Genomic DNA, 24976 nt, shown 5'->3' on the forward strand with positions numbered 1-24976 from the left:
CATCATTTAGCGTTACAGATCAAGCAGCCATGCAATATTAGAGTTACTGGAAGAAATCAAAGATGAAATTGAATCTCCCACTCAGCGTTCACATCCCATTCCAGCAGTTGTTAAACTCCTCCCTACATTACAAATATTGGCATCAGGATCATTTCAAACAGTCATAGCATCAGCAGTGGGAATATCGCAGTCTGCACTCAGCCATATCATAGCACAAGTACCGCTTTGCTACAGCGCAATTTACGGTATAGTGGGCGGAGAAAGACGCTGATTGCCTGATGGGTGTCAGGGTTGATAAATACTACGCAAAATGTGGAAGCATAGCGTGCGCTATTACCGAACTCGCATAAACAGACGCAGCGCAAACTGCCCTAGGGTTAGTAAATCAGGCCCTTAGACTATTAATTTGAGCCTGTCAGTAGCAAAACAAGCACTTTTGTGAAGGTAAATACAAGCTGGACAATTGCCCTATTAACTTACATTGTAGCTTGTTTTGCTGCTGTCAACTGCAGCGAAATTGCTGGACCAATGTCAAAGATTGTCAGTACCTCAAAAAACATAGGAAAATAGGGTCCAGGTTGAAAAAAACGGTAGTTACCCTTTAAGCTAGACATAGATTGCCAATACAGGCACATGTTAAATTTAAGAAAGTGGTCCTCTGTGTGTGAGCTACGATTAACATATTTATCAGAGTGCAACTTGCATAGTAAGAAGGCAGCACTTTAGTCAAGGTCTGAAGTGAATGCTGGATAAATTTACATTGCTAAATATTCAGCAGTTAGCATGCTGTACAACCTCGCAGGCCTTCTGAACCAAAAGCAGCTTATTCAGACACAGTCTCAGAGTGTGCAAAGACTCTCTCCTTGAATATTAAGATGACCTGTGAAAGAGGATGCAAACAGAGGCTTTAATACATTTGGCCTGCATGCTGTCTTCCCTTGTAGAATAAACTAAAAGTTACGTTACTTTTGTTATACCGTATCAGAGTGAAATTTCTGAATCGCTTATGATGAATAGATAATCAATTACGAATACAAATTTGACATGCTCTGTGCCACAATAGTTGCTGATTTACAATAAGAAAATGCACACAGTAGAGAATGAATTCTTCATGCTTGAGATATAAAAAAAAAAAATCAATATAGCAATGCCTATCAATCATTTACACAACAAGATCAGAGATTGGAAAAGATGAAAAGACGCTCTATCATCGGTACTGTAGCTCCAACTTTAAGTCTCATTCATTGTACCAGTGAGGCAATCTTTCAGTGGCACAGGTTCACTGGCTGTGTCTAAGCATATAAGTACCGTCCCTAGATTGAGTGGTAATGCTTCCCCGTCTGAGAGTAATGGACAGATTATGACCTGAGAGAGAGATGACACCTGCCTGTAGCCTCTGTCTGTTTGTTCATCACTTTTTCCCTCATTGTACCCCTATGTCTGCCCCCCACCCCACCCCACTGTCTACCCCTCTATCAATTCAATTCAAACTTCACTTTATTGGTATAAAAGATACACCTTCTTGGCAACTTTGCCCATTAGCGGTGAGATAAAAAAATGTGCTACAAGTGCGGATGATTTCATCAAAGCCAGAAGACCTCATCGAACACAAACGATAAAGAAGAATTACACCCCTAATTACCAATACGATATAATACCGATTTACTTAGTGTTTCTGTTTGTATCTGTGTCATGATTATCTAGATTACTGGCAGTGTTGGGGTTTACCGACGTTACGTAATTTATTACGAAATAAAGATAGCTGTAATCCGTAACAGTTATGGGAAAAAAATGTGTGACCTATGAAAATGTTAATGATTACCGTACATGGGGGGTTAAGTCTGAATATTTTCTGTAAAAATCTAGGCTATATGTTAATATTATTTGTGTTGCTTTGCATGTTTCATGCTGGAAATATAAAATACATTTCATAAAAAAATCTGACAAGGGTTCGAACATAAGAATGTTTGCCAGCGGTCAAAATGCTATCGATGTCGCAAATGGCGATGTCCAACCTCAGAAAACATCTGTAGGTACTGTATGTTAGTTTAGTTAGCTTGTTAGTTGTTAATAGAGATTGCATAATTATAGAGTTAAGATTGTTTTGGTATTTGTGAAAAAAAAATCCCTGTGTAAAATACTGTGTTTGGAAAAATTCTTCTTCTACCAAAAATTTTAAAGTAAGCAAAACTCATTTCTGAATGGAGGGGGACTTTAATTTTTCCCAAACACAAGAAAATGTTGGGACATTGGGAAGCAAGACTGAGGGTCTACATCCATGGCAGTGGCTCTGTGATACTATGCTGACATGTAAATTTAGCTTGTTAACTATTGAAAAAGTTCAGTTTATGACCAAATGATGATGCCAGATGAAGTCAACTGCAGTTTCAAAGATCAAGAAAGAACTCTCAATCTCAAGTTTAAATGTTTGATCGGTGAACTTCAGGTACCTAACTGGCAGTGTGGCTCAAGATGGTAGCCATAGTAACATAGCTAATTAATCTTTAGTATAGAAATTGAAATCTTTTAAAGAGCATTATATAAATGCTAGTCTGTCACTGGGCTGACACACATACAGTAAAAAACCTTTGCACAAATTACATCAACCAAGTATTTTATTTACTATACCTTTTTTCTTTAGTCAATTAAATACTTGTATGTATTTTGCATCTGTACTATATTATTTTGCAGATGCCCAGAATGTCAATCTCAAGTTTACATTTTTTTTTTGGTTGGTAAACTTCAGGTACCTAACTGGCAGTGTGGCTCAAGGTGCTAGCTATAAGATTTATAATCTATCCCTCTCCGTTCTTTGGGACTGTTGGAGTAATGTCATCTGTTGTTCTTTTTATTCAAAAATCATTGTGTAAATGCACTTATACTTTGTCAGTGTTCCATGTTAACACACCCTTAAAGGAAAGGATTGTGCTTTCTTTCAAAGCATTCTCATGAACGGGTCCGTATGATATTGTACGAAAATGTATGCACACCAAAACGTATGATATCCTAGGAAATTAGTGACGCCGGCTGGCTATGAGCTTCATGACACTGAGGGGCAGTTGCTAGTTGTTTAAGCTGCTACAGAGCTTGGTGACGCTGGCTACAGACCTCCGTCACAGCTCGGTCATATCAGCGACAGTAGACGTATTTAGCCGAAAGTAGGTGACTTTGAGCCGGGTACAGAGCACCGCCAGCTGCCGGTCATTTCGGCGAACATTACTGTTAAGTTTGGTCCACAAAATATGAGCGTTTTGCCGCGATGAAAGTTAAGATTATGCACCAAAACAACTAGTTAAGATTAGGAAAAAAGATCGTGGTTTGGATTAAAACACTCCTAAGGAACATGCATTTCCTGGGTGAAAGGCTTTAGATTTTTCCCAGGAAGCGAACCCCGTTCTCTGGCTTGAGAGTCCTTGTGTTTTAGAAGCCGTGCTTACGAATTACAGTGCTTAACTTTTCGTAGCTTTTTGAACTAATGAAGCTCAGCGTAAATTCTTTCAGGAAGATTTCTAAGCTTTCATTCACCTCTCTCTCTCTCTCTCTCTCTCTCTCTCCTAAACTGATCAGCTGACTTGGGGCTTTCACTCTTCAGTTAAACCAACCATTTGGCCATGATTTCCATGAGCCAATCACATCATAGCATCCCTGCTTTAAATCTGTTCCTCTCTCTGCTGCTATCAGTTGTTATTTCAGGCAAATCGTGCAACCCTCCTCCACTCCATTCATCTCCGATCATCGTCATCCATGGCATCCTAGGTCCCCCTCCGGAAGACCGCTCCTGCATTTCCATCCAGTCTTCAGGCTCTTTCACCACCACCAGTATCTAGACTCCATCGGGGGATATGCCTACTCTTGGCTTTTCTACCCCTTAGAAAAGTATTTACATAGCGATGGGGTCTAATCTCCAAAGACTCTGTACATTTCAATATTGTGTGATGTGATGAATACATTTTATTTATTTTTTGCACCTTTTAACAAAGTCTCTCATGATTGAAATGAAATGAAAACAGGCTGTTTCCTTTACATTTGGTAATATATAGTCCACAGAGTCAAAAAATAAAGGCAAATACAATTAAATAAATTGTTTGAATTGTGTAGTTTTACCAAAAGGTGTGAAAGGGACCAAAGTTCTGCTGCATCTCATTTTTTGCCTTGGGTTATGAAATGAGGTGGCTATAGGGAATAGGCTTCATTTTAATTGCAGCTGCTTTATAATACGCAATTGGACATCATGTCCCTACACTTTATCTCCAAATGTCATTTTCCTTATGCTTACATTTAGTTTTACTATTTTAATCAGCTGTGTGTAATCAAAAAGAGGCTGCTTGTGCCAGATTTTGGGCTCTTTATAGTGGTTATTAAATTTAATTCCAGGTGGCATTATAAACGTCTTAAAGTTATAAATCTGACTTTGTGAAACGTGTAGATACCCTAAATGCTTCGTACCATGCCGCTTTTGTTCAACCAGAAAACAGGTGGGAGAGAGCTTTTATCTCCGCTGGTTAAAAATACAGAGAGGCACCAGATGGATAGAAAAAAAGAGGAGGAGGAATAGGACAGTGAAATAAATACTTTTTGATGTGTGAGCCTGTGTGTGGTAACAGATAGTGAGGCATGATAAATAATTCCTGTGTTATGATTCTGTGTGGGTTGGTTAATAGGCAGTGGTTGCAGGGTAAAATGGCATGTAGATAGTAAGATTTCAACACCTTATAATTTTAACCAAGACAAAAGTACAAAAGATTTAGAGAAAAAACGTATGAGCCCCTAATTCCGAAAGCCACAACTATAAATTACCATTTCAAAGTTTTTCTTTGAATGATACCTACTAAATGGGGGATTTCCATATATTAGATAGACCATATATTATATACCTAAAAGAGAAGTATTTATACTAAGTAAATTGCTGTGACGTGAACAGTCTATAGTGCCATAGAACGATAAAAATCTGAGTGGCAGTTGCTGGTTGTATTTAGTCATTACAGAGCTCTGCGACGGCGGCTACCAGCGGCAGTTGTTTAGCCGCCATTATGTTCCTGCAGGCCAGCTAAAGGCACCACCAGATGACGGTCCTTTCAGGGGCCGTGGTAGTGGAGTTTAGCCAGGAAAAAGTGAGCGTCATGCGGCGGTAACAGTTAAGTTTAGGCACGAAAATGAGTTTAGGAAAAAGATCGTGGTTAAAACACTCCTGAGGAACAAACAAGTGTTTCCTGGGTAAAAGTAGTTTTCACCGCGAAGTGAACTCCTTTCTCCGGCTGGAAAGCATTGTGTTTTATGTTGACATCAGTCAAGAGTGCTATTTCATTCTGAGATTATTTTCCATTGGATATGGAAGTTCATAAAGTGTTTTGGCATGCTTGGCCGAGTGACACTACATTGTATTCTTGCCTGTTTTGTTTTGTTGTGCATGATCAACCCAAGTGTCTTGCCCAACGACACTTTACCATGAAGACTGCAAGGCCATGGGTTCAAACCACCAACCTTCTGATTGGTATGCGGCCGCTCTACCACCTGAACCACAGCCACCCTATAGTCTTTATACATGACGTTTCAGTTCTGGGATTGCTTCGTTTCCACCGAAAATTCCACAGGATGTCACTCTTTTTGGCCTGATGTCAGTTACCTTCCACATTCTTTGTGTTGGCATTTTCAACTCTGGTGGATTTCTAAGGACTATGGTTAACCTCTCCTCAGATCTCTGCAGGGTAAATCCAGACAGCTAGCTAGACTATCTGTCCAATCTGAGTTTTCTGTTGCACGACTAAAACAACTTTTGAACGTACACGTTCCACCAAAACCAGTTCCTTCCCGAGGCTATTTTGCTGCGGCCGGTGCTTAGCGCCGCCCAAGCCGATTGTGATTGGTTTAAAGAAATGCAAATAAACCAGAGCACGTTTTTCTCCCATCCCGGAATGCTGTGTGGAATAGCCAGACCCTCCTCCACAGCGCTGTGGAGCAAGGTCTGGCAAAGCGTGACTAGATAAACATTCAGCCATTCAAACATTCAAACATTCATACATTTACTGATAAAAGTTACAGTTCATGCCTCCTTCCTGTATTTGTAGAAGTGTGTGTGAGTAGAATGTTAGTGGGTGTCAACATGAGTGTGCCAGTACAGTAAACTGTGTGTGGATATGGCTAAGTAAGTGAACACACATGAGTTGGTAGTGAAGCAAGTGTTCTTTTAGGGTCTATTCAAAAAGTGAGAATTATTTGGGGGATGTGAAATGGCTGTGTGGGAGTATTAGTAGAAATGCTTGCTTGCTTGCTTGCATGCATGCACGTGTGTGTGTGTGTGTGTGTGTGTGTGTGTGTGTGTGTGTGTGTGTGTGTGTGTGTGTGTGTGTGTCTGTCTGGGCTGTGGGTGTTTAAGCAGCCCCCTGCGGCAGAGGACCAGTGATATTTAATGGATTCTTCACAGCCGGTGTGAGCACTGCAGTATTCATGACTGGCAGTCATGGAGGGGACTCAGATCAAACAACCAGCTAATTGAAACCCCCAAAAACCTTTTGTTCAACTTTTTAAATCTCTATTCTCCCTTCTTTTCTCTTTTTATATAAAACTGCCTTTGGTCTAGTCTGATCTGACATAAATCTCCATTAATTTAATGTAGTGATAGTGCTCAGCAGCAGGGCTGCCTTTGGTCCTCAACAGCAGTAACAAAGAAAGGTAGAACAGGCTATTGTCAGTGCTGGGTATTACTACAATACACTAAGGAAATCAAAGTAAATGTGAGTGCCCATGTGCACGAATTATATCTTACACCTGGATGTCACTAAAATCCTATTGTATGATGTACATTTTTAATGAAGTATCCCAAGGTAGCGCATTTAGCTATACAGTACAATTAGATTGAAGGTAGAGATAAGGGAGAAGGCGACCACTTTAATGACTTCAGAATGTGAAAAAACTACTATTAACTACAGATGGGTGACAAATGAAAGGAAAAAACAGGTCAGGGTGAATTGTTGGGCCACTACGAGCATCCAGAACAGTTTTGATGCTTCTTGTAATATATTCTCCAAGTCTCTGAACTCTGAAGGGGGGAATGAACAAAATTATTTCAAAGAAACTCCCTAATTTGGTATTATAATGATGGTGGTGGAGAACGCTGTCAGTCACATCAGAAAGGGGCACAACGGAATTTGGTTGTGCATCTTCGCAAAGATTTTGTGGATGAAGAAGCTTTGTGACACTACTTGCAGGGCTACTGTATTACACACCAGCCATCCAGGAATCTAACACAGTCAGTCACAAAAGTTCTCCAAGCTATGTAGCTTGTTAACTGTCAGCTGCCACTGAGCTAGAGTTAAAGCTTTAGTGCATAACTTTTTGATATTAATGAATGTCCGTTACATTCAAGTTATTGCCAAATTAGCTGATACAAAGCTAACTAGAACTGCAAGCAGTTATGACAGGGTCCAAGCCTCCTGGCGCAAGTCACCCCCGACGACCTGGGTAGTGCGCGAAAGCGGGACCCAAAGCATAACAGTGGAGAAGCAAATTTAGTACAGGGCCTCAGAGCGGCATGCCAAACAAGCATCACAAGTTTCATGTTGATAGCAATTACTACAGCAGAGAAATTGCAATCGCAAATGTCCCATTTGCATGCATTGAGTTATCGGCCAAAACACATAAACGTTGATTATAGCGCCATCTAGTGGCCGGTTTTTGCCAAATGTGGTACAGAGCATCGTACTGTGATGTTGAACAATTATCTCAAGTTTTCTGCTGATGGCATTTCATTAGGCCGAGCTATGATAAAGTTTGTGTTTGGTAGCTAGCTAGGAAAATGTGTGTGGTCGTAATATGCGCAAACTTTAACATTGCAAAATTTTGTTCATGTCCATCTGGAGATGCTACATACCAGGTTTCTTGCAGATCTGTTGCATGGCCTAGAAGGAGTTCGAAAAAGTTGGTTTTGCACATTGCGCGATATTGCGAAAAAACTTCTTAGCAGAAATGGCTGTGGCCTATATCATCAGATTCAGCTCGATTCAAGGAACACAGGAATGTAAGGGTTTCAAATGTGCGTTTGACGTAATTATAGTGCCACCTAGTGGTCCATATGTGTAATTTTTGGTATGTGAGGTCCATGAACCATTGTACATCTACACTGTAAATTTGAAGTTGCTCACATTAGTGTAAGTGGTGAATCCAAACCTGGGTCCCATAGGCCACGCCCACTTTGACGAATCAGTACCCCACTTCAGGAGTGGCCCTAAATGGTACCCTCAAAATTTTGTCAAAATCGGATGAGCCGTTCATGAGATATAAACTTTTTTACTTGTAGCGCCCCCTAGTGGCCAATTTTCAGTAAAGAGGGTCATGGCAAACAAGAATCTAAAGTTTCGCGTTGATAGCATTTATTTTGGCCGACATATGGCAAAGTTTGTGTTTTCGTAGCTAGGTACACAAATTTTGTTAGTTGTTCAACTTTCATCCGATAAAAATTATTTCGATAACTTTTTGTCAGTTTGGTCTGGAGATGCTACGTACCAAGTTTTGTGCAGCTCGGTCACACGGTCTAGGAGGAGTTTGAAAAAGTAGGTTTACGATAAATCGTGATTTTTCGCGCATAAAAGTATAGGCGGAAATGGCCGTGGCCTATATCAGGAGATTCAGCTGAATTCAGGGAACACGTGGATATGTGTACTTTTAATGTGTGATGTACTGTTTGGGAGTTATAGGGCCAAAGGCGTATCTCTGCTATAGCGCCACCTAGTGATGACATTTTTTTTGTCCAAGGTCCTTGCAGGGACCTGGACCAGTCCTGAAAATGGCACCCCCCCCCCACCACCCATTGTATCATGTGAACGCGCCGACAGTGTTGTTGTCATTACTTAGAATTCTTCATGGGGGAGACAGACACTACGCACTATAGCTTTAAGCCCTATTTGCACGGAATTAGTATTACCTGGTGACCTCTAGTCATTTGTAATAATAAGGATGTTGTCTGTAATTTGTCAAATGACCTAACATATTTTGCCGAATACCGAGGTCCTGTGATAACATTAGTCCTGTGCAAATCGACAATGTCTGTGATTTGGCGTGTCGTGTGTCATTTTTTCAAGGTTTTTGTTTCCTGTGCGCCTTTCCATCCCTCTCGCAAAGACGGATATGAGATCGCTGGGGGCTGCGGACGCAGCCTTTCATGGCCAACCTAGTCTGGACCACTGCTTGACCGGACACCTCCGGCCCCGAGTCAAGCACTCCCCACGGCTTCGACAGAGGGCTGACGGTGATGCTGTGTGTGTGTGTGCCGCCGCCGCAGAGATGATAGGGTATGCCCCTTTGGCAACCTCTACAGGGCTTAGACCAAAAAGACACGGAACCCCGACTCAAGTGCAGTGCGGCAGCCTCACCTTTGCCGTCCAGACATCTAAATTCAAGTAAAAGCAGGCTTCGCTTATCCTGTGCGAATGCACCACACGAAACTCAGATGTAGAGGGGTAATTTCTAAATTACACGAGGTCCCCAGATGATACTAATCTTGTGCGGATAGGGCTTTAGTTAATTAAATTAACTAGTTACTCTAGCTGGTCTTCCAAGATCGCAGCTTACAGGATGCATCCATGACTCTTCAGTAGGCTGAGCCAGTCAAGTAGGTCTCCAGTTTTTTTTTTATTTTATTTTTTTTATTAAATTCCCATTTGGTTAGTGATGTCCAAATGAAGCTTCATGAACCATTAGTTGTATTTGTTGACAGAACTAATTAGATGGTGCTCTTGGTAAAGGCTAAAAGAATGGCAATTCAGTGTGCTTGCAACCCTTTGTTAAACAGAGAGCGCCGTCTATTGGGTTGAGAATATTTATACAATTCTCCACAAACCTTCACTTGGATCTCCTTGCTTAGCCACGGTTGACTGCATGTAAAGGTCTGTTAGTGGGACACAATAAACCTACACAAGCCACATGACTGCTGCAGCCTCCTCCTAATAGCTTCCGCGGAAATTTAGAATTTAGCATGGAATGAGGACTGTGGGTTTTGGCCCTTATCTTTTACAGTGTATTTGCACAGAGGGGATCACTTCACAACCAGTGTGGAAAGTAGGAATTATCACAGTGACCAATAACTCTCCAAAGTAAAAATGGCGTGTGAGTATTTCACTAAGATAGACTTGAAAAGCAGAGGCTGTTTCTTTGTGTTAGCTAGTAGCATGGTTGTTTTGCATGGATGGCATTTGGAATATGCATTCATGCATATAACATGTATATGGATTTGCATTTCTGTTTGCATTTGCTTAACTAAATTAAGTGCATGAGCAGAGTGAACACAAACACGTCCTATTTAGAACATGCTTTACCCCAATATAGTAGTGTATTTTGTAAACATAAATATATGCTATAACTTATTAATAACATAAGATGTGTTTACAATTTCAGAAGGACAACTGGATGGTAGTTTGTTTACATCAAGATATTAGTTATGGATTCCCTAATGTGTCTGCATTAGCAAGAAATGTATCCAGCTACATGATGAGTAGAAGAGGCGGGTTTCTCAAAAACATGGTCTGACCTTGACTTTAATAGACATTTTGAAAATGACAGTACTTGCATGAATATAAAGCAGTGAAACACTCATGTCCCTGCTTGTAATCAGTGAAGTAGTGTTGAATAATAAGGTGGTTAAATTATGACAATCAGTGATGGCCAAGGACATAACAGCTACAAATATGAACCTTTAACGTATTTAGTACTCTGTGTGCTATCAGTTCCACATCATCAACACGTGGAATCCGCAAAAACAAATCATTAAACTCCACTTTATTGTACAAAAAAAGGTAATAGAGTGCATCTACCACTGAAGCATCTCAGGCAGAACGCCTTGAGGAGCAGAATCTCGGGTCCCTTTGTGCCCAAGAGGATCTTCATTTATAATGTCAAAGCATCTGCTGCGTGAAATAAAAATGCAATGTTTTTGCTTTCCCCAGTCATATACATAATGCCCCAAAATCAGCTACAGTAAAAAGAGAGCTACAGGAGAAATAGAGCTACAAAGACAGATCCAGGCCATTTGCCATTTCTTTAAACTATTACTTAGAAAAGAATAACATGCAGTCACCTCACTATAGCTCAGACCAGACAAAGTAAAGGGAGTTTAAGAGATAAAGTGAAGTGGAATTGGATATACAAGGTGAGAGATAGAATATAATATGCATCCACACCGTAAAAAATAATGGACCGGCTTAAACCGGCATCTTTCTAAGTTCCAGCAGGGGGCGACTCCACTGGTTGCAAAAATAAGTCGGTTTCTATAGAGGTTTATGGGAAAATGACCCTACTTCTCCCTTGATTTATTACGTATGTATGCAACGTTATTCTTTTAGTAGTCTCGCTTTGTCACGAGTCCACACAGCATTCCGGGATGGGAGAAAAACGTGCTCTGGTTTATTGCCATTTCTTTAAACCAGTGGTGTCAAACTCAATTTCACTAAGGGCCACACTGGAAAATGAGAATGACATCAAGGGCCAGACGTGTATAGTTTATTGACATGCTTTTATTTAATCGAAAAACGCAAATATCTTTGACTGTATTATTGCATGTCCTATATAGCCTTCTCACTTACAGTTTTGTTGACATAAAGCCCTTAAAAAGTCAGCAAAAACATTCCTTAGCCATTATAGAGTTTAGCAAATCAAGCAAAACAATGATTAGAAGTAGGCCACCACACAGCCGACTCACAACAACCTGTTCACAGGCCTGAATATGAAAACTCTCTGGTTCTGTGGGGATTTCTGAGTCTCAAAGTCGGCCAAATCAGCCAAATTCTGCTTTGAGTGTTGCATAATGTCAGTTTAAAAAACAGTTTTTGGTTTGGTGCATAACTAGGCGGGCCAAAATCTATTGTGAACCTAAACAGAGATGCGGGCCGGATCAAAGTTTGCTAGGGGCCGGATTTGGCCCACGGGCCTTGAGTTTGACACGTGTGCTTTAAAGGCTTGGGTGGCGCTAAGCGCCAGACGGAGCCACAGTGCCTCCGCAAAACGGCCTCGGGAAGGAACTTGTTTTGGTGGAGCATGTGCACGTTCAAAAGTTGTTTTAGTCGTGCAACAGAAAACTCAGACTGGACAGATAGTCTAGCTAGCTGTCTGGATTTACCCTGCAGAGATCTGAGGAGCAGTTACCCATAGTCCTCACAAATCCACTGCAGTTTAGAATACCAACACAAGGTAAGGGACATCTGGCATAAATGAGGGACATTCGGCGGAATTTCCAGCAGCACCTGAACAATCCTGGAAGTGGAACGTCATGTATATAGACTATTCTTTGAGTAGTTTGTAAGTTTCACCTTACTTGTCAACGTGCATTATAAACTTAAGTTTAAAGACTGCTCGTGTTTATTATTCTTTATTTTTATTCTGCTTTTTTTCATCATTTCCCAATGTGACCTCTTATTGTTAAGTACTTCGTGGTGTGCATGGAACTTAATTCACTGAATACCCTCCCAACAGTTGATGATGATTAAGATGCAGCATCAATACTGTATATCTTATGACTAATGAATCATTTAGAACGCATGTGCTATAAATAGCACCTTGGTGCGTAATGTGTAAGAATGACAGCTCTGGTGCTGTTTGAAGATCTCTCCGGTGATAATATGTGAATTGCATGTATGTATTTATCTTGCTCCCAGTCTCATTCACAGACCACAAGAGATGTACATTTGTGCTGCGAATGTCTTTTGCAAAGAATTGCAACAGATATATGCATACATAAACATAATAACATAAAGCTTAAGTAAGGACAAATGCAAAACAACAACTTATTCATGGTGTGATATTATATATAGACATGTTATATTACTATATTTATATTATTTTAACTTTTATTCAAAATAAGGCACAGAAGTCATGTATGACTAATTACTGTTACTTTATGTTATGGCAGCCTAGTCTATAGGCGGATGTCACTCTTTCCTGCCGGATGTCCGTTACCTTCTGCGTTCTTTTTGTTGGCGTTCTAAACTGAGAATCACCCTGAAGGTCTCTCTCTCTCTCTCTCTCTCTCTCTCTCTCTCTCTCTCTCTCTCTCTCTCTCTCTCTCTCTCTGCCACTGTTATCGCAGGAGGCACATACAAACACACTCACACACGTCCCTGTGTGTCAAAAGTTGTGATGGATTACAACAATCAAACAATATTTCATGAGTCCCAGCTGGCTGCGAGGAGCCGGAGCCATTTAAATTTGTAGGAGAGAACAGATCTCTTTATCTATTTTTGTCCCCACTGTCTTCCCCTCTCCTCTCGGTTGAGTCACGCTCCGTTCCCAATCCACAGAAACACACACATCGAGGTCTGCTGATTAAGACCAGTGTGTCACATGTTATTTGTTCATAGTCTCCGTTTGATTCAAATAAAAACTATACGTAATCCTGAAGCTGTTTTCACTTCCTACTACTGTGATCTCAGATAATTCTTCATATTCTCAAAGTAAAACATCTATAGGAAGAAAGCCATTTATACACCAATCCTGAACACGTTAACAGGCCTTACTCTTTCACACCTATTGTTTTTCTTATTGTTTTCAAAGTTTTATTGTCATATGCACAGTAAGGAAACATGTTTCCCTATACAATGAAATTCTTCCTTTGCTGCCCACAGAATGCCAAACGATGTAAAATCAACAATATACACTATAAATTACAAAATAAAACAATTTTACAAAATAAAAAGATTTTAAAAGGCAACAGGTGAAAAGTTGTTAGTTTTCTCTTCTTTTTCTCTTCCCTTCTTTTATTTACATTTTTTTTCCATGTCCCAACAGACCAAGCTTTTAGTTTTTTTTGTGACATTGTTACACATGGTTTCAAATTGCAATGGTGTGAGCACACTAAAGAACTTTACATGACTATACCTATGGGGCGCCAAATGTAAAAATTCAGATACAATTTTACAGCTGATATACGTATGAACCAGAACACGTTTTTCTCCCATCCCAGGTTGCTGTGTGGACTAGCCAGACCCTCCGCAGCAGCACTGTGGAGGAAGGTTTGGCAATGCGAGACTACACATGTACACACTGAGCACTGAGCTAGTGTCGATAGCCTGCCAGAACTTCCTGTAATTGGTCCAAAAGTCTGGACCCTCCAAAAAACATGCTTTTACACTAAACCTGACCATGGTTCAACTTGATCTGGTCCAAGACCACTTTTTTTCATCGCACCAAGTCTATTTGGTCTGTACTGCGGTCCGGAGGAGGATTTACAGCTGTTATTTTGGTTCAGGTCAAACTGAAAAGTTTAAAAGACCTGACCAAACGAGGTGTGAAAGGGCCCCTAGTTTTAGAAAAAGGAACAAACTGGAAGAAAATGGTCAAGCTGTGCCGTAAGATTACTGATGCTACCCTTAATGACCTCCATCGCCTTTATGAAATGAGGGTCATCTCAATGGCACAGACTTCTCCCTTGGACTCAACATCCTCGAGGAAAGAAGCACTTTATTAATCCCTCAATGGGGAAATTCAATTTTTACACTATGTTGTTGTGGCATTACACACATAGGCACACACAGGACCTATTTTTTCTTCTTCTTCCATGATTAATAGTGACAGTGTAGCAAATATGGATCTTGTGCTGTGTTGTGTAGGATGTATGTATTTGAGTTGGACTACTGTCTGTAAAGCAAATTGCCCCTTGGGGACATTCAAGTTTGTTTGTTTTTATCTTGAATCGAATCTTCTCATTCAGAATAATCAACCTTATCGCTAAACAGAACGTTAATATTGTACATTTTTGCAAAACCCAGCATAATGACAGCTAGCACTGAAGCGCACGCCTGTGACCTTGTTATTGCTAAAGTTCTGGTTGCCAATTTAACTGTGAATTGTGCAACATGTGTTTGCCCATGTGAGGAGTCTGAGTGGATAGGAAATTTAAGTTTAGCATTTTGAATGGCAGTGTGTTACATGTGAACACAAGAATTTTGTGTTGCGTTTTGGAAAAAGTGTGGTTTTGGTCTGTCCGAGGTTTCTATCTAAAAGGAAGTTTTTCCTCGCCACTTTTTGCAAATTATAGAATGTGGTCTAGATCTACTCTATCTGTAAAATGTCTTGAGGTAACTCTTTTTATTTGATACTATGAATCAAATTGAATTGGTTTAGAGCTGCAATCTGAGTGTACAGCAGGAAATGTGTTTGTATTTTGTTCCAGGGGTTTGGTACATGAGTAACAGGTTGTGGTCATCATATGTCAAGTACCAGTATTGTACACAATTGAGAAATATTGTTAATATATTGTTAGATATTGTTAGTTTAAGCAATCATGTAAACAGCTTACTGTATAAGAGTATTTCTTGACTTGCGCTTTTGAAAACGCAGTGACATTATTGTGTTCATGGACTGTAAAAGCATCCATTCCTGACTAACTGAATGCTAACCATTTAGAACTCAACACCTGATCATGAGCCTTTGTCCTTAAACAGACAGTAACACAACAGATTTCAGCCTTTCCAACACAGGCCCACTGGATCCTGCCAGAATTCATGTTATAGAGCCAGGCCAATTAACTGTAAATGCAAGGTAATATTTTGCAGTGCCAAATGTACTGTAAAGCAAGCCAGCTTTGTGTTGACAGGCTAATGAGGATAGCATTGTGTGAGTAGCTGGTTTTGTGTGCGAGCATGTACCTGTGTTTGCAGTAAAAGAAGGGTCTGTTTATAAGTGTGTGGTTAGTATGAGGGTTGAAAGACACACATTTAAAGAGAGATGGGAAGAAAGCTTTAAATGATGTCCTGAGTTAGTGTTTGTACAAGTGCGTGCGTGCGTGCCTGTGTGTGGCTGTTTTGGACTTTTATGCAGAGGCATAACTCATGCCCACTCTCCAGCCAGCCAGCTTGAGCATCAATCCCTAATACCTTGATATTTTGAAGGTGTAAGACAATGGACAGTTCAGGGATGGAGGGAGGCTGATATATGATACCTATTATGTTGGGATACTCCAAAATATCCAGATAATATAAGAATAGGACAAAATGTCTACCAACAGCTGAAACCAAGATGCCAAACACTTGACCAGCAGCATCTCAGCATGACTTGTCTCATGCCTGTTTTCTCAGCATGTGACAAAAGCATGTTGAGGCTGATAAAAAAAAATGTATGGCACTGAGGTCTATCAGATTTGATGATGTATTTCATGCTTCTTCCCATGTCCACCCATCCCACCTTACATTGGGTGATAGGCGGGGTATCCTGGCCATGGCACCAGTCTATCACAGGGCTAATGTACTGGTCATTTGCCCTTGGCTGTGCCATTCCAGCATGTTCTGTTGTTTTTGTCGCTGCAAAGTAAGTAATATTAAAGAATGGTGGCCAGCCAATTGAGGGCGAGCTTGTGGTGTCCCACCAGCCACAAAGCTTTATTCAATATTTAGTATTCTCTTTTCTAGTCAGTGCAGTCTCAGCCATCCAATATACACTAATTCAACACAATCTCCTCCTGATCCTTCTCCATCTAATGCAAGTCAATGGGTGTAAAAAGGGCACAGAAGACACCGCACTAAAACCAGTCAAACAGGATTTGTGGCTGGTTGTCTGTAGGGTTGCAACTATCAATTAGTTTTTTTATTGACGAATATGTCGATTATTTTCTTGATTAAGTGGACAGTTGTTTGGTCTGTAAAATATCAGACATGGTAAAAGATGACGTCCTCAAAATACTTGTTTTGTCCACAACGCAAAGATATTCAGTTTACTGTCACAGAGGAGTGAAGAAAGTAGACAAAAAAAAAAATCACATTTAAGAAGCTGGAATCAGAGACAACTAATCAATTAATCTTTGCAGCTCTAGTTGGCTGAGTAGCTAATCAAAAACTTCACACAAGGATTTGGTTTGTATTTCTTTCACCAATAATAATATATTTTAGTTTATGGTTAGATAATCGGAGACTTTTAGCCACTGTCTTCTACTGTTTTGAGAAATCAAGTGTTACTTTGTAAATTAATTCTAATATTAGTGTTATCAATAAAAGGAAGGCGCAATGTGGTAGTTTGAGCTCCGGCATTGCAACTTCCACCTGTTTACATCTAGCTGTAGTACGGTAGCCTCGTAGGACACACCTATTCCCACAGTATTAGCCATTGCTAACTCCACTGGTCCAGTTCAGCAGAGGGCGCGCAGGTAAACAAAAGGAGCAGTCACTAGCAGGATGGCATGATAGGCTAAACTGTAGTCTGTTTTGTATATGCACTACTGTGTATTTGCATTGCTGTAACTATCAACGTACCATAGTTGATCTGTGACTGGTATCTACTGGATGGAATAGCAACAAGTATTTCGGTGCCTCATTTTGGTGCCACTTAAATGCCTGTGTTCCTCTTTAATGCTCCAAAACGGACTTAGGAGGCAACAGAAACATCACTGCATGTCACCCTAGTTAACACTAACATTACACTTGGCAGCAGGTAATGTTAGCCTACCGTTAGCTAGTAACTGGATTAAACACGATTAAAATGCTGACAGCTAAATGGTGTAAAGGTGTGTCTGTATTTCACTGTAGAGGATTCCAACAGAGAGACGTACAACAGTCTGCAGCTAAAGACAGGGCTGGACTGGCCATCTGGCATACCGGGCATTTTCCCGGTGGGCCGACGGACTTTTGGGCCGAATCACCAGCTTAAGCTGTAATAGTTATGCTGGAAGTTTAGCATTCACGTTAAAATGGACAAACGACCACCAAGTGCAAGGGAGGTGCAGAGAAATTAGAGGAGAAAAAGATTAAGAATCTACAGGCGGAGTCCTCAAAACTTTCGGACATGTTTGGGGCTGTAGTAGCTGCTTCAACATCAGCATTACCTGAAGTAGAGGAGGAGAGGTGGCTGGCTATAGAAGCAGAAACAACGATGTCAGGGAAGAAGGCGAGGAGGAGGCGAGTGAGGAAAAGATGGAAGAGAGAGTAGATGACGATGTGGTAAGGAGTAGGCAAATTAACACAGACTCTCAGGAAGGGAGGGAGGCTGTGTGTGTGTGTGTGTGTGTGTGTGTGTGTGTGTGTGTGTGTGTGTGTGTGTGTGCGCGAGTGTGTCACGTCATAACGACAACAAGCAGTTTGGCTGTAACATTAAAGTTAGTGGCTGTCAGGTAACCTAACAGCTTAAGCTTACATTGAAAATGCTAGCGGTTCGCCTGTTGGGTAGCTGAAAAGTCTGTGTGATCTATAAAATCAGTGATGATACAAGCATCAGTGTTCCTTGAATAGCTTAATTAGCTTCTCTTGTATTGGTGCTCTTTTCCAGGGCATATACTACTCTCAGCTTTATTGTAGCTTTTAGGAAGAGTTATAGTTATGGTTATTGTATTTAGCAGACACTTGTGTCCAAAGCAACAAAATATGAATCTTACAATAGTTAAAATTAACAGTAAACTGATTTTAAAGTTGCTAAGCCAATATTAAGCAAAATAGTAATAATAAAAATAATGACAATACAATATCAAATATCAATAATAAAAAATTATAAAAATATCATAAATATACAAATCATAACTCTAAGAATGAATGAATTATTTAAGTGTAAGATCAACAGATAAGTCTTGAGTCCCCTCTTGAAGGATCCAAAACGATCACATGAACGCTGAACACTAGGCAACTCATTTAATGGAACGCACGTATATTTTAAGAGTACTGTCTGCAGGGAATTTGTCTGACCAATCATGGTGGGTGTGGGCCGCCTGGCCCAAAAATGCCAGGGTCGATTTTTTGTCCCAGTCCAGCCCTGGCTAAAGACACAAACTAGCACTTGGTAACACAGGAGGGACAAAATGGTTTGTTACTTGAATACCTTGTAAACCTTGTGGTGCATCCAAAGTTATTGTAAAATACCCATTTCTCATCTGTTTTTGTCATTTAATAGCAATTTACTGGTGAAAGAAGTTATTATTGTTAAGTTGTTATTACATTTTTAATAAATCATTTAAATTCCCCCCTTTTTTGTGCTGATCCAAAAATGTATCCGATCCGTGACTGAAAAACATGATCATATCCGTAAAATAAATCAAGACAAGTACATACTGCATTTTTGTTTAACAGAAATGTTTAATTTTAAATAAACAAATCAAAGTTTTGTTTTGTTTTGTTTTTTTATTGGTGAGAAAGGAGTAGCACTGCTGAGCTGTTGAATAATGTGTTTGCTTTTCTGATCCAATTGTTGAGTAAATGTCACAGTCTTCTACAATTGGAGTCAAAGCTTAATGCACCAAGCTAGACAACATTATTGCTAGTGTGTAAGCAGAAGCCCTCAGTGCCTGGGATCCCACCAAGGTAAATAATCATCAGCTGCCACTGATTACATCTTAATATGCAGAGGTAGGCGACGCTGGATGTACCTGTCAACAAAAACAGTGGGCGTTTCTCAATCTGCATCCTTGTATGGACTTGTAGTGTCCCTGTGAAATTTCACCTTCTGTGGCCAAAGTACTGTCACAGTACACAAGTTCGCATTTCGCCAAGAAGAATTAAAATTCCCAGAAATGTTCTTGACACGCCCATTTTACTGAGGATGCATTGGTTGGTAACTTATATAAACTTGGCAGCACCCATATCCCACCCATACGCCGGACAGAGCAACGGTGCCTCCGCAAAATAGCCTCGGGAAGGAACTTGTTTTGGTGGAACATGTGTACGTTCAAAAGTTGTTTTAGTCGTGCAACAGATAATCTAGCTAGCTGTCTGGATTTACCCTGCAGAGATCTGAGGAGCAGTTAACCATAGTCCTCATAAATCCACCAGAGTTTAAAATTACAAGACAAAGAAAGCAGGAGGTAACAGACACCCGGCTGAAATGAGGGACATACGGCGGAATTTCTGGTGGCACCTGAACAACGACGTTTTCGGAGTTGAGAAGCTCCACAAAGTGACACGATTGCCAGGTAGTGCCTCCTGGGGTTCCTGGTCGGCAGCCAGTCATGCTCAAAGACCCCGCTTTGAGCTGGAGCTCTCACAGAAGACCAGTCTTGTAAATAAGAGGCTTTCATTTCCCCTATGACGGACCATTGGCATATATCAGAGAACGTGTCCATCATAAGAGTAACGGGAACCTGTGGTTACCTGCCTTTTTCTGAGTTAAACTCCATAAGCGCCTTCGGGATTAACGACCTCGCTGGCCGGCTGTCACACTCACACACGGCCAGAGAGCAGCAGGCAGAGACGGGGGAGAGCAGCGTCTGACAGGGCAGAGAGATACGCGTCTCTCTTCGAGAGACTTGTAGAAGTGGTCTGGTCAATCTGATCGCATTCTGCATTCTGTTCTATCCAGTGTGCATTTGCACCCACATTACATGTGTTTTGCTTATCCAGAAAAGATGTTGTTTGGGGACATAAAGGAACTTCATATAGAATAAAAAAACATTGATTGATTGATTACAAAGAATCCTGTCTTCCTCCAAACATGAAGCCGTATAGAGGAAGACTCTCTGAAAGACTCATCAGACCACATTCATATTTTCATTGCTCAAAGTTTTGTCACCCTGATACCATGTTTTGTGAGGTTGGCCTTGATACATATAGCCAATCCCCAAATGCCCTTCAAGGCATAAAAAGCCCATTGCACAGGTTTGTTGAGACTGTGTCACAGAGATTGTATTAGACCACAATGACCTTCAACTTGAAACCATTGTCTGTCAGAGATGTTTACAAGTCATTTTTTGGAAGTCCAAGTCGAGTCTCAAGTCTTTGAGCTCGAGTCCAAGTCAAGTTTCAAGTCTTTGAGGGGCAAGTTCAAGTCAAGTCTCAAGTCTTTTTCCACGAGTCAAAGTCAAGTCTCAAGTCTCTGGCCATCTGATCTGTCCCTAACACTGTATTGTTAAATCTTATGAATTCAAAGCATGTCCTGTAGCTACCATACAAACAGTACAGTATCAAAATCAGTTGTAGGATAACTTTATGGGGTCTACTTAAAACATCCCTCTAGCCCTCGGACCTGGTGAAATATTAACCTAAGTCTGTCACATCATATGGATGCAACTATAACGACACAATGTGCCTGTTCCCAGCATTAGCACACTTAACACTTTGCGATGGTTAGCTTGTTACCGGTGACGATATATGCTAAATGTAACGTCTCTTTCACTCCAAAAAAATGTTGAAGTGGAAATCAAGAGAATAGTGGCAGCGCCACACCAGTTACAGAACAACATGCATCTCAGTGTCAGTCCAAATTACGCACAATAAGCAGTTTGAACTAATGATGTAATGCAATTTATTTTCTAAGTGTTAGTACGCTCAGTGAAACTGAGTCCAGCGCGAGGGAGATCCGACTCAGAGGAGGAGATGTTAGTGAGGCCAGCGTCTCCACGGCAGGTGACAGTGCACACGGATCCGCTGATGGATGCCTGAGCCTCAGCAACTACGAATTATACAGATACAATGTGCCTGTTCCCAGCATTAGCACAACACTTTGCGATGGTTAGCTTGTTACCTGTGACGATATATGCTAAATGTGACGTCTCTTTCACATTAGTTTGTGAGTGACTGACCTATTTGGGTGCATTTTGAGATGCCTGATGAAGTCCGACGTTGTTGATCAGGCATCATTTATCTTGGTGCCACACACCTTGCATGTAGCGATTTGCTTACTGCCAGTATTTACAAAGTTATTGAAAACAAAACTAATGACAAAAGGCACAACTCCGGGAGGACTTGGTGTCGCCATCGTCAATGTATTTTTTTAATATGTGAGTGCGCGCACATGGCACAGGCATAACGCATGCGTTACGTTGCACATTATGGCAAAGGTCAGGGGACATGCAGCTCATCATACGTTTCCCCAATATGCGCCAATAAAAGAAAATAGAAATACATGAATAAATTGAGATTTAAAAAGCAATAATTGCATGAAAACATGTTGTTGATGAGTCTCAAAGCTCGAGTCTGAAGTCTTTTGGGTCGAGTCCAAGGTCAAGTCTGAAGTCTTTTAGGTCGAGTCCGAGTCAAGTCTGAAGTCAGCTGTTAAGTGCGACTCGAGTCCAAGTCTCAGACTCGAGTCCCCATCTCTGTTGTCTGTTGCTTCATCTGTTTTTAATGTGCTAAATGTGCTGGTTTTACTGTAAAGTGTCTTTGAGTATCATGTAGTAAATACAATTTATTATTATTATTATTATTATTATTATTATTATTATTATTATTATTATTATTTAATATTCCCTGCAAGCATGCTTATATAGTTAAGTTAACTACTATTTCTGGAACAGACAATGACACACCTTAAAATTAAGGTCAGTTTTTTCACATGCTGTTTCTGTTGTCTTTTCTCTGTACCGTGCATATGTGTGTAGATAGGAGTGTGGTAACTCAGTCCATGCTGTCCTCAGCCTCCTCTCTGAGAGACCACGCAGCTTTCTTCCAGTCAGAAACGATGCGGCCGGCAAATGATCCCAAAGAGCGCGACCCCTCCCACGTGCGGATGCTGAATGATGTACTCCGTGACCTGGAGAAGAGCTTCATCATCCCACAGACACCGCCTGGAGTGTACAGGTAGGAGACAAGTTACTCTCTCAGATCTGCAACCCAGGAAGGCACACACGCTCAGTTTGCAAAAAAAAAAAGAATGCAACAAAATCAAGACATCAAGTCTTGAATATAGTTTTTATATAATTATATTTCATCTTCATCTTTCATCAAGTCCCCTGTAGCATTGTTTTTTGATATTCTATTATCAACAGTGCTGTCAAACGATTAAATATTTAATCGCGATTAATCGCGTTAATGTCATAGTTAACTCGCAATTAATCACATTTTTATCTATTCTAAATGTCCCTTGATTTCTTTTTGTCCCATTATTTTTTCTCATTTTAATGCTCTTATCAACATGGAAAAGTGGATCGGCTTGCTTTGTGCAAATGTTTTTTTATTGAAAACAACATTGGCATATACTGTAGTGTTCAATTTCACACTAACGTTCTCACTTGGAGCAGTCATTCACACTTAGCAAATAATCTCTCACACAATGTAACACTGCCCATCAATATAAGGGTGAAAAAAATACTTTGTCACACAAACAGCCCCTTCAACAGCCCTTTCTAAGGGATCGAAACAGGGAGATAGAAAATAAAATTACGCACATCTAAGGTAAACTAGAACTCAGCCTATAGTGCAGTTAAACCATGGCTTAATACTTGCTTTTTCTTAAGTTTGCTTTGAACATAGCAGTCAGGCTACTGCTCTTCATACACCAGAGGCTCATCAACCCAGCCTCTTATTTCAGAAAGAATGAACAGTAACGGTTACCAATAAAAGGTAAGCCTACTACTTCTTTGCTTTGAGCCAGTTACTCAAACAGACAAGCCTGTTGACATTTTCAGACAACAGGGAAGCTTGCTTCTTTTGTACAACATGCCCAGACAGTGAAAACAACCTTTCAGAAGGTACTGATGTGGCCGGTGTTGCTAAGTACTTGCGTGCAAGGTGGGCCATTTCACTCTGTGCCCCTTTATGTGTGGACCACCATTCCTGGGGACAGTCATCCATTTCGGCGTCTCGCGCTCGCCATCCACTCAAAACGTAACGTTAGCCTACTACTCTTTAGCCGGCTCGCAAGCCCAAACAAGTGTGTGCGGCGTGCCTGTTGTTTTGTTTCCGGTCTAGCTAGATCCGGTGTGGTGTTGTAGTTTTTCTAACGTTACTAGTTGTTGCAACAGCATGTGAAAAAAACTACAAAGTTTGCTAGGCCAAAAAGAACGTTAATCTCGCGATAAAAAAATGTACGCCGTTAAAATGGGTTTGCGTTAACGCCGTTAATAACGCGTTTAACTGACAGCACTAATTATCAACAGTTGCTTTCTGAATACTTGTTTTTGTTGTTGATGGAATTAGTCTTATTTTCCATTCACAGTTACTGTAGCATTCAAAGGTGAAAACTGAGCTGACTAAACTTGCAGGCATCCTGAATATTTATCTCAGAGAATTTTGCCTCCTTCGGCACACTAATCAAGTGGGTTTCATCCCTCCACCCTTAGCTCAGTTGGTCCTCATGCCTCTTTATTTATTTGGACAATCTCACTCTCCTCACATTGCTGAGCCTTTGTATTTGTTGGCAGACTCAAATTCCAGCATTACATGACACAGGTACCCTGTTGATTTGTTTTGGAAACAAAAACTGTAATGTTAAATATGTCAAATGCATTTCTTCTGTTACCAAACATTTGCATGTTGACTTTTTGCATATATTTCTGTGCCTTTCCTAAGTTTCTTAGTGTGTTAATTCAATTCAATTGTATTCATAGTTTCAAATCATAACAGAATTTATCTTAGGACTCTTTTGAAATACAGTAGAGCACCATCAACTGCCAACTGTTACGCCGCCTTCCCACTGGCACTTGAAATCAGCTCCGTAATACGCAATACGCCCCAAGCAGACGTTGTACTACACCGTTGAAAAGCACCAGAAGCGAGTAGAACAAAAATGGCGGAGAGACTAGAACGACTGATAAGTGTCTTAATGTACGATTCTCTATGACCTCACTGATGAGGGTTATAGAGATATAAATAGAAAGGCTGCTGCGTGGAGAAACGTTGCCCAGGACGTTGACACGTCAGGCCGGTTAAATGTGATATAGCGGTATAATGTCAATAGTTCGATGTCTGTTGCTAGCTAACCAATTAGTATTAGCAGGTTTTTTTATCAGTACCATAGCAATGCTAAATTCAGCTGGAATTGTCGGATAGGAACCGTCCGTAGCCTGTCGCAAGAGTTAAATTTTTTGAACGCATCCAGATGACCAACTGACACGATTTATTTCGCACCGCACTCATGTGGATCCATTCACATGCAGTCTGCGAATCTCCATAGGAAATGAATGACTTCCGGTCGTTTTGAAGCCGTATCAGAGCTGATTTCAAGTGCCAGTGGGAAGGCGGCGTTAATCAGTGGAATGACATGAATCCATTGGGAGGAATGTCGGTCCGTGTACTTGGCGGCCAACGGATTTTCGTTTTGAAAGGAAAAAAACAAAAACGAAAAACGGCCAGTTTCCCAATTACCATTAGTA

At 40.7% G+C, this 24976-nt stretch overlaps 1 protein-coding gene and 1 long non-coding RNA gene across 2 annotated transcripts in view; one reads left to right on the forward strand and one right to left on the reverse strand.

The window, feature by feature from the left end:
* Positions 1-22326, reverse strand: part of LOC120566033 — a 56842-nt gene extending 34516 nt beyond the window's left edge. The window contains exon 1 of the long non-coding RNA XR_005640324.1: positions 22248-22326. This is a non-coding gene — a long non-coding RNA (uncharacterized LOC120566033). The remainder of the gene's footprint in view (positions 1-22247) is intronic.
* Positions 1-24976, forward strand: part of LOC120566032 (inactive N-acetylated-alpha-linked acidic dipeptidase-like protein 2) — a 519707-nt gene that overhangs the window by 475575 nt on the left and 19156 nt on the right. Inside the window, exon 15 of the mRNA XM_039812233.1 lies at positions 22265-22463. Within this exon, the coding sequence (XP_039668167.1) occupies positions 22265-22463 (199 nt within the window). The remainder of the gene's footprint in view (positions 1-22264; positions 22464-24976) is intronic.

The sequence above is a fragment of the Perca fluviatilis genome, chromosome 9 (assembly GCF_010015445.1).
Source record: "Perca fluviatilis chromosome 9, GENO_Pfluv_1.0, whole genome shotgun sequence".
Taxonomy (NCBI): domain Eukaryota; kingdom Metazoa; phylum Chordata; class Actinopteri; order Perciformes; family Percidae; genus Perca; species Perca fluviatilis.